The sequence below is a fragment of the Piliocolobus tephrosceles genome, chromosome 3 (assembly GCF_002776525.5).
Source record: "Piliocolobus tephrosceles isolate RC106 chromosome 3, ASM277652v3, whole genome shotgun sequence".
In the NCBI taxonomy this organism is placed as follows: Eukaryota; Metazoa; Chordata; class Mammalia; order Primates; family Cercopithecidae; genus Piliocolobus; species Piliocolobus tephrosceles.
Genome location: NC_045436.1, coordinates 38,935,193 through 38,948,945, shown reverse-complemented (window position 1 = coordinate 38,948,945; position 13,753 = coordinate 38,935,193). Strand labels below are relative to the sequence as shown.

The 13,753-nt window shown below is 34.8% G+C and overlaps 1 protein-coding gene across 2 annotated transcripts in view; it reads right to left on the bottom strand.

Moving 5' to 3' along the window:
• The window catches only part of LRBA (LPS responsive beige-like anchor protein), a 767,265-nt gene that overhangs the window by 665,064 nt on the left and 88,448 nt on the right, over positions 1–13,753 (bottom strand). For both annotated transcript variants that reach the window (XM_023227472.2, XM_023227477.2), the window contains 5 exons: positions 12,883–13,029; positions 7,426–7,623; positions 7,101–7,234; positions 5,001–5,109; positions 4,547–4,699 (listed from right to left, as the gene is read on the bottom strand). In XM_023227472.2, coding sequence (XP_023083240.1) covers positions 4,547–4,699; positions 5,001–5,109; positions 7,101–7,234; positions 7,426–7,623; positions 12,883–13,029 — 741 coding nt within the window. The remainder of the gene's footprint in view (positions 1–4,546; positions 4,700–5,000; positions 5,110–7,100; positions 7,235–7,425; positions 7,624–12,882; positions 13,030–13,753) is intronic.

Genomic DNA, 13,753 nt, shown 5'->3' with positions numbered 1-13,753 from the left:
GAGACCCTGCCTCAAAAATAAAATTTTTTTTTAGTGAAATTATGGGTCTGAAACTCATCAACTATACTCCATTACTTAGAGCAGCAAAAATAATGACTGCTTTTGCTCTACTCTCATGTTGATCAAGAATTTTTCATTTTATTCCTAGAGGGTATATTTTATAAGCTGAACAACTTTAAGTATAGGACATATATTCTGCCCTTGACCATAGACCAAACTACTGATCATTTATAATTGAACATTTATGTTACCTTCCTGAACAATGAGGGCATTTTCCTTTTCAAACCTGCAATGTACCTCAGTGTCACCTAGGGATTTCCTTAGAGAGCAAAAAAGTAGGTACCTATCTTCCAGGTGCCCTACAGATAAACAATCAAGGCTAAATCAATTAGAGTGTCAGTGAATAAATCTAACATGGTAAAAAGTGGCAGGTTCTGAACCACTTAAAAGCAGGGTTTGGAAGATCATTGTAATTCACAAAACCATATATGTGTCTATACGCATACATATACATTGTGATCTACTGATTTGCTGCAAAATGTTATTTTGATGTAGCTACTGCTGTTCAAATTGATAGGCCCAATCCACTCCTCATTGAGACAATGTGACATGGCTCAAATTCTTAACCATGTTGTTTCAGTCCTTTAGCAAATATTTACATCTAACTATATGCATAACACTGTATCATGGAAATACAATGGCACGTATGCTGTCCCTAAGTAGCTGAAATACAAAAGATAAAAAAAAAAAACACTATATTTAAGCAAAACAAATCAAAGATAATAAATATGCCCACCAAAACATGAAAAAAGTCATGAAGCAATATGTAACTGAGTAACATACAGCTATGAAATATTATTAATTCAGAGGACAGATAAATTATTATAGAATAAACTGAAATCATAAAGAAAAGCTTCACTAAGAAAGTAGGCATTAAGACAGGCTTTGAAGATGAGTAGTAGAATAGACAGACAGAATACAAGAGAAAATTTCAAGCAAGAAAAATGATGGTTGAAATAAAGGTTTCCCTAGAGTTAGAATAATGGTTCTCAATCTTGACTGCACATTAACACAACTGGAAAACTTTTTTTTTTTTTTTTAATACTGATGCCTGAGTCCCATCCTAGTGAGGCAGGAGAATAGGGTCTAGAGGCAGGGAACCTAAGGACTTCCTAGAACTAAATCAAATGGAAACACTACTACAGCTATGACAAGAAATATCCAAGCAACCAGTGGAAACCTCTAGAGGTTATTTAAACCCCAGAAAATTCTGTAACGGGGCTCTTGAGCCCCTATACTCAGGCCTGTTCCCACACTGTGGAGTGTACTTTCATTTTCAATAAATTTCTGCTTTTGTTCCTACATTCTTCCCTTGCCTTGTGCATTTTGTCCAATTCTTTGTTCAAGACACCAAGAACCTGGACACCCTCCACCGGTAACACCAGACGGATGAAATCAGAATCTGCAGTGGAAGTGGTGGGATTCTATGTTTGTTTGTTTTTAAAAACCTACCCCAACTGATTCTATTAGCAGTCAAGACTGAGAATCACCACTGTAGGGAAACCTTTTGGTACCTCCCTATCCACTGAGGATATTTCCATTTTTAAGCTAGAAAATCTAGAAGTAATAATTGACATGAAGTCCTTAGATAAGGAACTACTTCATTTTGAGAACAATGGGAAACCATTAAAACTTCTGGGGCTAAGGAATGATAAGAATCATATGTTAGGAAAATATTGGGGTTGGGCATGGTGGCTCAAGACTGTAATCCCAACACTTTCTGGGGCTGAGAGAGGAAGATTGCTTGAGGCCAGAAGTTCGAGACCAGCCTAAACAACAAAGCAAGACCCCGGTCTCTACAAAAAATGCAAAAAGTTAGCTGGGAATGGTGGTGCACACCTGCAGTATCAGCTACTCAGGAGGCTGAAGCAGGAGGACTGACTAAGCTCAGGAGTTCAAGGTTGTACTGAGCCATGGCCATGCCACTGCACTCCACCCTGGATGACAGAACAAGACTCTGTCTCAAATTAAAAAAAAAGAGTATGTTGGAATTCTGGCAGAATAGTGATAAGTTAGAAAAAGAAATGGAAAACTGGAGAAAGTTAGTCTATTGAGAATGATACTGTGGTAAAAGAAAAATGAACAGAGGCTGGGCCTAATGGCTCACATCTGTGATCCCAGCACTCTGGGGGGCTGAGGCAGGTGGATCACTTGAGCCTCGGAGTTTGAGACCAGCCTGGGCAACATGGCAAAACATCATCTCTACCAAAAAATACAAAAATTAGCTGTGTGTGGTGGTACACAGCTACAGTCCCAACTACTCAGGAGGCTGAGATGGGAGGATCACCTGAGCTGGGGAGACGGAGGTTACAGTGAGCTGAGATCACACCACTGCACTCCCACTTTGGTGACACAGTGAGACCCTGTGTCAAAAAAATAAGTAAATAGAATTTAGTAGCAACATACAGAGATGAATGAAAGACCTCAAGATTACTCATATGCTAATTATGAATAAACCTTCCCTCATTCACTCATTATGTACTCCAATAGCCACACAAATTGTGTGTTAACATTTGTCTTTCCCACCAAATCTAAATTCTTCGAGGGCAAGTATCAAGTCTATCTTGTTCATCACCATATCCACAGCATCCACCATAAAGTAGTCACTCAACAAATATCTGTTGAGTACACAAAGGACCATGGTAGACAAGAAAATTCATCTCTCCTGCTAGGTCATTAAAAAGATGGTCTCTGAGCAGATCTAAGATAAATGGAAATTACAAATCACTGTAGCTCCCTTTTCCAAAAGCAAAGCTTTTCACATCCACACATCCAGACCTTCAACTTTTACCCAGAGGTGGATTGACCATGAAGCTGATAAAGCTTAAACTTTATGACCACTGATCTATAAATGTTTCTTCCAAGACCCTAAACCTAATTTTGTATGCATTATATTGTATTCTTCTTAAAAAATTTCCCACATGATAAACATTTGACCTTCAAGTCAAACAAAATTTGGATCTGTCCTTTTTTATGACTGTCTTCACAATAAAATAAAAGTGGATAAAACCCCTTGTAGATACATAAAGCAGATGACTAAAACAGGAGAAAATGTTAATATTATCAACTCAACTGCAAATTCTAAAAAGGAAATTGAGGAAAGTTATTAAAAAGTAGAAGATAAGAAATAGGGTATAATAATACTAGGAAACTAAGAAAATCATAATATGAATTTTTTTAAATTACCCTCCAACTAAGTATCTAATAAGAGGCTTTCTGACCACATCAAAAGAGACACAAAGCCTTACAAATATGCTGATCAGTAAGACAAAAAAGTGTCTAGTAAAAGATTTAAAAAGTGACTTGAAACAATCCTCAAAAAGAAACAAGACTGAGGGTCATGGAAGAAAATGAGATCCAATTTGGTAAAACGCTACAACCTCCAGCTGCCTCTTTTGATTATTTCCAAATGGCAATCGGAGTCAGCAGCTGTTTTTCTCTTTAACATTTTAAAAGACCAGCTGAAAATAAGATATTAAGACTCTAGAAAAGCAAAAAAAAGTTTGCAGACTTTTTTCTGACAACTAGAATAAGTAGGTGCTATTCCAACTTAAACAATGATACACACTGCAAGTGGACCAAAAGGCAGAAGGGGAGAGAGGAAAACTGGGCTTGAAGTAACACAACTTCTAACAAAAATTGTAGATAAGATAGATACAATTATGCAATTTAATACAATGTTCTGTTTCAAGTTATGCTTAATACTGCCACTACTGAATTTTTAGGACAATGTATTACAACATTAGGATTTATTAAAGATTTTGTTCATACACCTTATCACAAATTCATTTACATTCACATAGAGCTAATTGGTTTGTTGTAACAAAACTGAAAAAAAAAATTGCACAAATGTTTTTATAATTTGAATTAATGTGAAACTAAAATGATTACATGAGACTAGTATATCATGCCTTCAAGGAAAAAGTGACATTTCAGTGGTACCTGTAAGAATGAAACTCAGTAGTTCATCACGTTGGAAGGCAAAAGTGTGAAGTAAAAAAGAGAGAGAGCAGGCGCAGGGTGAGTTCTTAAGAAATAGAAAAAAAAAAAGAAAAAAATATATATGCATATTTACAATTGAACAAAGCTACAGTTACTAGGAAACATTATTACATTAAAACTGTCTAACTTTGATTTACATTTAGTAAATGAAGTCTCTCTCAAATAAAACTTTATTTCATTTAATTTCAGAAAATAAGGACTATACCTGTATCTTTTAAATAATGACATTTACACAGAATATATTCTTTGTATGTGTGTATATATTCTTTGTAAATACACACACACACACACACACACACACACATACACACAGATTTGCAATTTTTCCTGAGGAGTAAAAAAGGATGCTTAGTCAAAAAAAGCAATCCACTGAAGTCTTGTGAAATAGTACATAAAAAAAAGAAAATCCTCTTAATTATCACTCTTCTCAAGCACAAAAACAGCAAAGATAGTAAAACAATATCAATATATAGATATATATTACCTTGGCTGGGGTATGAATCCATATGGCAGGATTAAGAAGAACGTGATCACACAACTGCTTGAGCAGGGGCATCCCATTCTGCAGATTACTCAGATATTTTGAAAATGCAAGGCAAAGTTCAAGTACCGCTCTGCTGACATGAGATTTGGAAGACTGCAAAAAAGGTAGTTCAAATGTTATTACAAATTCAAGTCAAAGTAAGTGAATTACAGGCTATCCCTACCAGGAAAAAAGTTGGCCCACAAATTATGCTCAAAGTTAAAGATGCCATGAAGCTCACTATCACATTTGTTTAATAGAGGAATGGAGGCAAGGTAAAACAACAAAATGTTATTTTAGTTTGGGTAATTTTCTGTAACCAAGGAAACATTCTTGCAGACAGAATTCCTTAGCCACTTAGAGAACAAATGTATGGCCTGTAAATTAAGAATCAAAAACATAAAATATACTTTACCTTTTCAAGGCTATATCCTATTACCAAGAAGCCCTTACAGGCAAGCATCTGCTCCTGCATAGCAATTGAGTTCTTCAACAATTCCATGATAAAGGCCAGCAAGGTTGAACTACAATTTTTTAAAAAGGCAACGATTAAAAAACATATTCTATTTTTTTTAATTAGGTTAGATAGATGTAACCCTTCCATTCACCTTAATAAAAAGTTCTCCATTTCAAAGAAATTGAAGCTCCACTAAAACTGCTTCCAACATTACATCAGAACTAGATTTTTAATGTAGGACTAGGAGTTACTCAAATATTTATTTCATATACTTTATCCCAAACACATTAATAGGTGAATTACTTAGAAACAATGACAAATGTTCATGATATACAGAAAAATGAGCAACTTCCAAAAACAACCAATAACAAATACTTATTAAAAATATAGTAAGGCCTTAAAGAATAGATATAAGTTAGATAAGCAAGTATATTCAACTTTGAAGTGTTAGGGCCCAAAAGGTGAGAAAAGACAGTGGAGCAAACAGAGTAAGGTGTAAATCCTCAAAATGTGTTAGGGCGCCAGACTTGCCCAGTCTGAATGGAGCAGAGGGCACATGAAGAGAAAGATGAGAAAGTTAACTTGTAGGCAAACCTGAGGTCCTTGAACACTAATTTAACAAGTTTGTTCATTACCCCAACAACAAAATTGTAATTCTTCAGTCAGTCTTGAACACTTTTAAAACTGAACAGGGGCTACAACCAAGCTCTACTACCTACAATTTTTAAAGATTCCCAGAAGGGAAAGGAATAAGGTCAGTTGTTACTGCCTTCTCGGAGAGAAGTCCTACCAAAAAAAAAAAAAGAGAGAGAGAGAGAGAAAGCATGACTGGCAGCCAATCTCCACCCCCACATCAGTGCTTTCACTGCCAGCAATTTCAATAAGGGCGGCGGGGGCGGGGGGCGGGGGTTGGGACAGGGGGAGGGCAGGGACGGAGGAAGGAGAGCAGTGGGGGAGAGGGGGAGGGCATGGAGGGGGAAATGAGGGAGGGGGCAAAGAGGGGAGGTAGGGAGAAGGAAGGAAGGAAGGAAGGAAGGAAGGAAGGAAGGAAGGAAGGAAGGGAGGGAGGGAGGGAGGGAGGGAGGGAGGGAGGGAGGGAGGGAGGGGCGGGGAGGGGCGGGGCGGCGCGGGGGAAAACTGTAAGTAAGCCCTGTTAGGACACGGAACAAAACAATTCTATAAAGTATTAATATGTCAGGGTAATTTTATATTTTTTAAAATATAAGTTGACAAATACTAGATTTGATAACTTTTTCTTTTTTAAAAAAAATTGTTACCTGAAAGTAATCAGGACAAAACTATTCCATTATTATACACATTGGTGGTAGACATCAAGTTACATATAAAAGCAAAAATCAAAGGGATAATTTCAAAATGAGAGAATGTAAAAGTCATTTAAATTTCTCAAGTAACAAATGAAACAATAATTTCACTACAAATGAAACAATAATTTCACTATATACAGTTTCACTAGAATATACAGCCATGAGAAATGTAAACTCCTTTCCCACATCCCTTTGTCTTTTTTAGACTCAGGACTACAACACAAGAGACAAAAATGTGCTAAATGTACAATCTAATTTTTTTTAAAAAAGACTAATCCACTTCAGATAACGCTATTAAAATTGTTGGCTTCCAATTAAATAAATGCAATCAGTAATAAATAATTAAAATATGAAAAGTTCCATAATAAATCCATTACCAAATAATTTAAAGTATTTCAGAAATTAAAAATTTCTTATTGTATTATGGGTAGTAAAAAAATTTTAAATTTAGACAAAAAAAAGTATTTATTTTTGAGTAACCCATTATTGCCATTTATAACATTATTCTAAAACCAATTTACTGTGTTTCTTACAGCTTCCATATTTCCTAGTGATAAACAAGAACTTGAGTTAATACTGACATAATTAATATAGTCTTGTAATACAGTTTATAGTTCACAAGTTTCTTTAAATTATTTTGACTCTACAACAAAACCTGAAAGACAAAATATTGTATAGCTCAACAGTGATGAAAGTAACCCTCACAGCAAATTAAAGAAACAAAAGCACTCACCATATAGTCAAATCAACCTCATCAGACAAATATTGCCTGTAATCCAACTGTGCAAAAAGTGGAAATAGTACTTGTACTCCTCCAATTGAATGCATTGCACTTTGGATGGAATGTGTTAAAACTGCCTTTACATCCTTGTAAGATCAAAAACACAGTAAAGACTTCAATGATTTCTTTTCCAAAACAATTAAAAATAAGGCACAACAATAAATGTAGAAACACTAAAATGTGACATTCCATGTATTTAACAGAAGCTACCAAATACATCTCAATAACACATCAAAAATTACCAATATAAATTTTCTTAAAAGATCACAGTTAGTACCTGGAGCATGAGAGCATGTGGTGAATGAACAAAAATTGAAGGGTTGTCCTTAGGAGATGATTCAAGGCAAAGCTGGGCATCTGTAGCCCGTGGATTGTACGTGAACGCAATGGCACTAGAGAGTTTCCCATCGTACAACAGAAGTTTGTGATGCTCAGCTAGGAAAAGGTCACTTTCTGCTTTGAATTTAAATGTACCCTACGAATTAATTAAAAACAGTTAAATAGTATGCCACAAAAAGAGAATCTAAGTACAAATCAACACAGGTGTAAAATTTTAAGGAGGTAGACCGTTGATAATCTTTAACAGTATCATATAAGAGGACCCCTCTTTGTTTACTTCTAAAATTGGCTGAATTTAAAGATATAACGGAAATCAAGTCAACTTGACATTAAAACCTTACCTTAAAAATGTAAAAGTGACCAACAGATCACATTTTATCTTTTTTTTCTTATACTCTTTTTTTCAAAATTGTGGTCAAAAGTATATAACATACAACTTACCATCTTAAGTATTTTTAAGTGTGTAATTGAGGAACATTAACTGTATTCATATTGCTAAACAGCAAATCTCTAGAACTTCTATATCTTGCAAAACTGAAACTCTGTAGCCATTTAACAACTCCCCATTTCCTGCTCCCCATCAGTCCCTGACTACCACAATTCTACTTTCTGTTTCTATGAGTTGGACTCTTAGATACCTCATATAAGTGGAATCATACAGTATTTGCCTTTTTGTGACCAAAGCATTTCATTTAGCACAATGTCTTCATAGTTCCTCCATGTTTTAGCTGATGACAGGATTTCCTTGTTTTTTAAGGTTGAATAATGGTCCTGTGTGTTTATGTGTATTGTCTGTCACATTTTCTTTATCCATTCATCTGCTACTGGACATCTGGGTTACTTCTATTTCTGAGTTATTGAAAATATTACTATGAACATGGCTGGGCAAATATCTCCTTGTGACCCTATTTCTTGTGTGAAAATATGTCTCCGTGATCCTCTTTTCAATTATTTTGTATATATCCCATAAGTGAGATTACGGGATCACATGGAAGTTCTATTTTTAATTTTTTGAGGAACCTCATATTGTTGTAACAGTGCACAAAAGTACCAATTTCTCCACATTCTCACCAACACCTGTTATTTTCTGTTTTCTTTTTTGAAGAGTTATTCTAAATGGTGAGGCTATAGTTCGCTGTAATTTAAATTAGCATTTTTCTAATGTCTAGTGATATTGAGCATCTTTTCGTATGTTCATTGACTATTTTCATATCTTCTTTAAAGAAATGTCTACTCAACTCTTTTATGCATTTTTAGTTGTTTTGTTGTTGTTGTTGTTGAGTTACAAGATTCATATATTCTGGATATTAATCCCTTATCAGACATATGATTGCTAAATATTTTCTCTCACTCTGTAGGTTACCTTTCCACTCTGCTGGATATTTCCTTTGATGCTCAGAACTTTATAACTTTGACATCATCTTATTTGTCTGTTTTTGCTTTGGTTGCCTGTGCTTTTGGTATCACTGCCAAATTCAATGTTGTAAAGCTTTTCCCTTATGTATTCTTTCAGGAGTTTTATAGTTTTACATGTTACTTTTAGGTCTTTAATCCATTTTCAGCTCATATTTATATATAACATATAATATGAATTAAGTATAAAACTTTTTTTTCTTATTTTTCGCATCTGGATATCCACTTTTCCCAACATCATGTGTTGAACACACTGTCCTTTCCCCAATATGTGGTCTTGCCTCACTTGTCAAAGATCATTTGACCGTATATGCAAAAGGTAATTTCTGGACACTATATTGTGTTCTTGTGGCCTATGTGTGTAAGCAAGTCTAACACTGTTTTCATTATGTATTATAGCCTTGTAATAAATTTTGAAATCCGGAAGTGTAAAGCCTGCAACTTTGTTCCCCTTTTTAAAGACTGTTTTGGCTACTGAGAATCCCTTGAGATTCCATATTAATTTTAGAATTGTGTTTCCATTTATGCAAAAAAATGCCATTGGTATTTTGATAAGAACTGCACTGAATCTGTAGATTGCTTTAGGTAGTATGGATTTTTAACATATTAAATCTTCCACAAGATGAACAAGGGATGTTTTTACATTTATTTGGGTCTCTTTAATTTTGTCAGCAACATTTTGTATTTTTCAGTGTATAACTCTTTTGCCTCCTTGGTGGAGTCAGGGTACAGCTCTTTTGCCACCTTGGTTGAGTTTATTTCTAAGTATGTTATCCTTTTTGATGCTATTTTAAAAGAAATTGTTTTTGTAATTTTCAAACTGTTCATTATTACTTCATTATTGCTACATAGAAACACAATTGATTTGTGTGTATTGATTTTGTGCCTTGCAACTCTGAATTCATTTCCTAGTCCTAACAGTTTTTGGTGAAATCTTTAGGGATTTTTAGATACAAGGTCATGCCATATACAAACAGATCATTTTACTTGTTCCCTTCCAATTTAATTGCCTTTTTTTCTTTTTCTTGCCTAATTGCTCTAACTGGATTTCCAAATACTATGTTGAATAGAAATGGAAAGAATAAGCACCCTTGCTTTGTTCCTGGTTTTAGAGGAAAAACTGTCCATTTTTTAGTCATGGGCTCTTCATATATAATACTTTATTATGTTGAGGTAGTTTCCTTCTATTCATAGATTGTTGAGTGTTTTGTTTGTTTTTTAAACCAAGAAAGAGTGTTGAATTTTGTCAAATGTTTTTTCTGTATCAGCTGATATATGATCATATGGATTTTGTAATTCACTGTTAATGTGGTACATTGCATTGACTGATTTTCATGTTGAACCATCTTTGCATTCCAGAAATAAATCTTAATTTGACAATGTATATCATTCTTTTAATGTGCTGTTAAATTCAATTTCTTAGTGTTTTATTGAGGATTTTTCCATCAATATTCATCAGGGATAATGGTCTATAGTTTTCTTTCTTGTACTATCTTGATCTGGCTTTGGTATCAGGGTGACACTGGCCTCATAAAATCAGTTTTAAAATGTTCCCTCCTCTTAAAATTTCTGTAAATTTGAGGAGAACTGGTGTTAATTCTTCTTTAAATAACTGATAGCATTCTCCAGTGAAGCCATCTAGTCCTCAGCTTTCTTTGTTGAAAAGTTTTTTATTATTGATTCAATCTCCTTACTAGCTATAGGTCTTTTCAGATTTTTAAAATTTATTCTTGATTCAGTTTCAGTAGGACATATGTTTCTAGAAAATTATCCATTTCATCAAAATTATCCAATTTGTTGGCATACTTTTCATAGCACTCTCTTATAATTCTTTCTATTTCTGTGGCATGTTATAATGCCTCCTCGTTAATTTCTGATTTTACTTATGTACTCTTTTTTCCTTAGTCTTTGTAAGAATTTGTCAATTTTGTTGATGTTTAATAAAAATTTAAAAAAAAAACTGTTAGTTTCACTGATTTTTTTCTCACTACTTTTCTATTTTCTACTCCAAGGGTCCCTACCCAGGTATATAACCTGTTAGGAACAGCAGCAAGAAGTGAGCGGGGGCAAGCAAGCCAAGCTTCATCTGTATTTACAGCCACTCCCTATCACTCACATTACTGCCTGAGCTCCACCTCCTGTCAGATCAGATTTTTATAGGAAGGTGAAACCTATTGTGAACTGGACATGCAAGGGATCTACATTGTGTGCTCCTTATGAGAAATTAATACCTGATAATCTGTCACTGTCTCCCATCACCCCTGGATGGGACCATCTAGTTGCAGGAAAACAAGCTCAGGGCTCCCACCAATTCTACATTATGGTGAGTCATATAATTATTTCATTATATATTACAATATCATAATAACAGAAATAAAGTACACAATAAATGTAATGCATTTGAATCATCCCGAAACCATCCCTCCTGTGCCCCCACCACCCATGGTCCGTGGAAAAACTGTCTTCCATGAAACTGGTCTCTGGGAGCAAAAAGGTTGAGGACTGCTCTTCTATTTCATTTATTTCTGCTCGAAATTTTATCATTTCCTTCTATCTGCTAACATTGACTTTATTTGTTCTTTTTCCAGTTCCATACTGTATAAATTAAGTTACTGATCTGAGATCTTTCTTATCAGTCATTATCACCATAATCTTCTCTCTTAGACTGAGGTCACTGAATCCCATAAGTTTTGGTAGGTTGTGCTTATATTTTGATTTGTCTTAAGATATTTTCAAATTTTCCTTGTGATTTATCTTTGACCCAATGGCTGTTTTAAGTGTGTTGTTTAATTTCTACATGTTGGTGGACTTTCCAGTTTTTCTTTGGCAACTGGTTTCTAGTTTCATTTTACTGTGGTCAAAAAAGATACTTGGTATAATTTCAATCTTAACTTTGTTGACACTTGCTTTGTGGCATAACACATGTCTATCCTGGAGAATGTTCCATGTGTGCTTAAGCAGAATGCAGGCCAGGCACAGTGGCTCACGCCTGCAATCCCAGCGCTTTGAGAAGCCAAGGCAGGAGGATCATCTGAGGTCAGGAGTTTGAGACCAGCCTGACCAAAATGGCAAAACCCCATATCTATTGAAATTACAAAATTAGCCAGGTGTGGTGCCACATGCCTGTAATCCCAGCTACTTGGGAGGCTGAGGCAGAAGAATCGCTTGAACCCAGGAGGTGGAGGTTGCAATGAGCCGAGATCGTGCCATTGCACTCCAGCCTGGGCAACAAGAGTGAAACTCTGTCTCAAAAAAAAAAAAAGAAGAAGAAGAAGAAGAAGAATGCACATTTTGCTGTTGTTTCATCGAGTATTATGTATATTACTGCTAAATACATTGGGCTGCACTGCTGTTCAAGTCTTCTGTTTACTTACTGATCTTCTGTCTGGTTGTTCTATTCATTATTGAAAGTTGAATACTGAAGTCTCCTACTATCATGGTGTTGCTAGCTACTTCTTTTAATTCTATCAGTTTGTTTCACATATTTGAGAGCTCTGATGTTATGTACATATATCTATATTTGTCCTATCTTTCTGGCAAATTGACCCTATCATCATAAAATGTCCTTGTCTCTTTTGACAGTTTTTGACTTAAAGTCTATTTTGTCTAATTTAAGTAGGCTACTCCTACTCTTTTCTGGTTACCATTTGTACACATCTCTTTTGTTGTGCGTACATTTTAAGTGTATATATTTATGGGCCCCATAAGATGTTTTAATACAGTCATGCAACATGCAATAAGCACATCATGGAGAATGGATATCCATCCCTTCAAGCATTTATCGATTTAGTTGAAAATCATCCAATTACACTATTTTAAAATGTACAGTTATTATTGATTATAGTCACCCTACCGTGGTATCAAATAGTAGGTCTCATTTTTTTTTTTTTTTTGTATCTATTAACCAAATTCTCCATGTATAACCCACCTTCAAATCAAGCTGAACTAACATTGGTTAAACACAAAACAGTAAGTAAACTACCTTGTATCCCAGGCCCAACTGATAAATAGCAAATATCTGAGCTGCATTAAGAGCTTCGCTGAAAAGGTAAACTGCAGTCATCTGGCCACAGAATACTCTATTAGCATCTGCTGTTTCTGATGAGCCTAGGAAACATTTGTCAAAGGTCTGTAAAGGAAAAAAAAAAAAGGAATTAGAAAAAAAAAAAAAAAACTCCAAAAATAATAAAAACCTATATTATCATAAATGTTTTGTCCATTCTAAACTGTATCTAAATAGACTAAAATAATTTATACCATAAAACCATTAGAAAGAATGTTGGAAAATGTGTATGTAATGATATTAGGGGATATAGAAAAGTTTGAAACACGTGTGTTCTCAAGCCAACTCCCCCCTAGATCAAATCCCTGCATCCTATGCCACTGAGTACGGCAAGTTACTTGACCTCTTTGTACTTCACCAATCTGTAAAATGAAGATTATAATAATGCTTATCTTGCAAGGTTGCTGGGGCTTTTTGAAAATAAAGCTATTTATTACAATGCCTGGAATACAAAAAGCACTCAGTAAAAGTTAATGTAAGAAAAAACAGGTTACAAAACGATACTTACATATGAGCCCTTTTTTGTATTAAAAAGGAGCTAACATTTATTGAGCACTCATTCTGCATAAGGCACTCTGGTAATAGATTTATGGATATTATCTCATTTAATCAGATGACAACTTTCTGAGGTATGAATTATTTTATGTCCATTTTCAGGAGGAAAAATACTAAGGCCTAATATTTAGGTAAGGTCATACAGTCAATAAACGACAGAGTTGAGATTCAAACCTAAGTCTGTCTGATTCAGGACCCTGATCTCTTAAGGTTACCATTACAAAATATGTATATA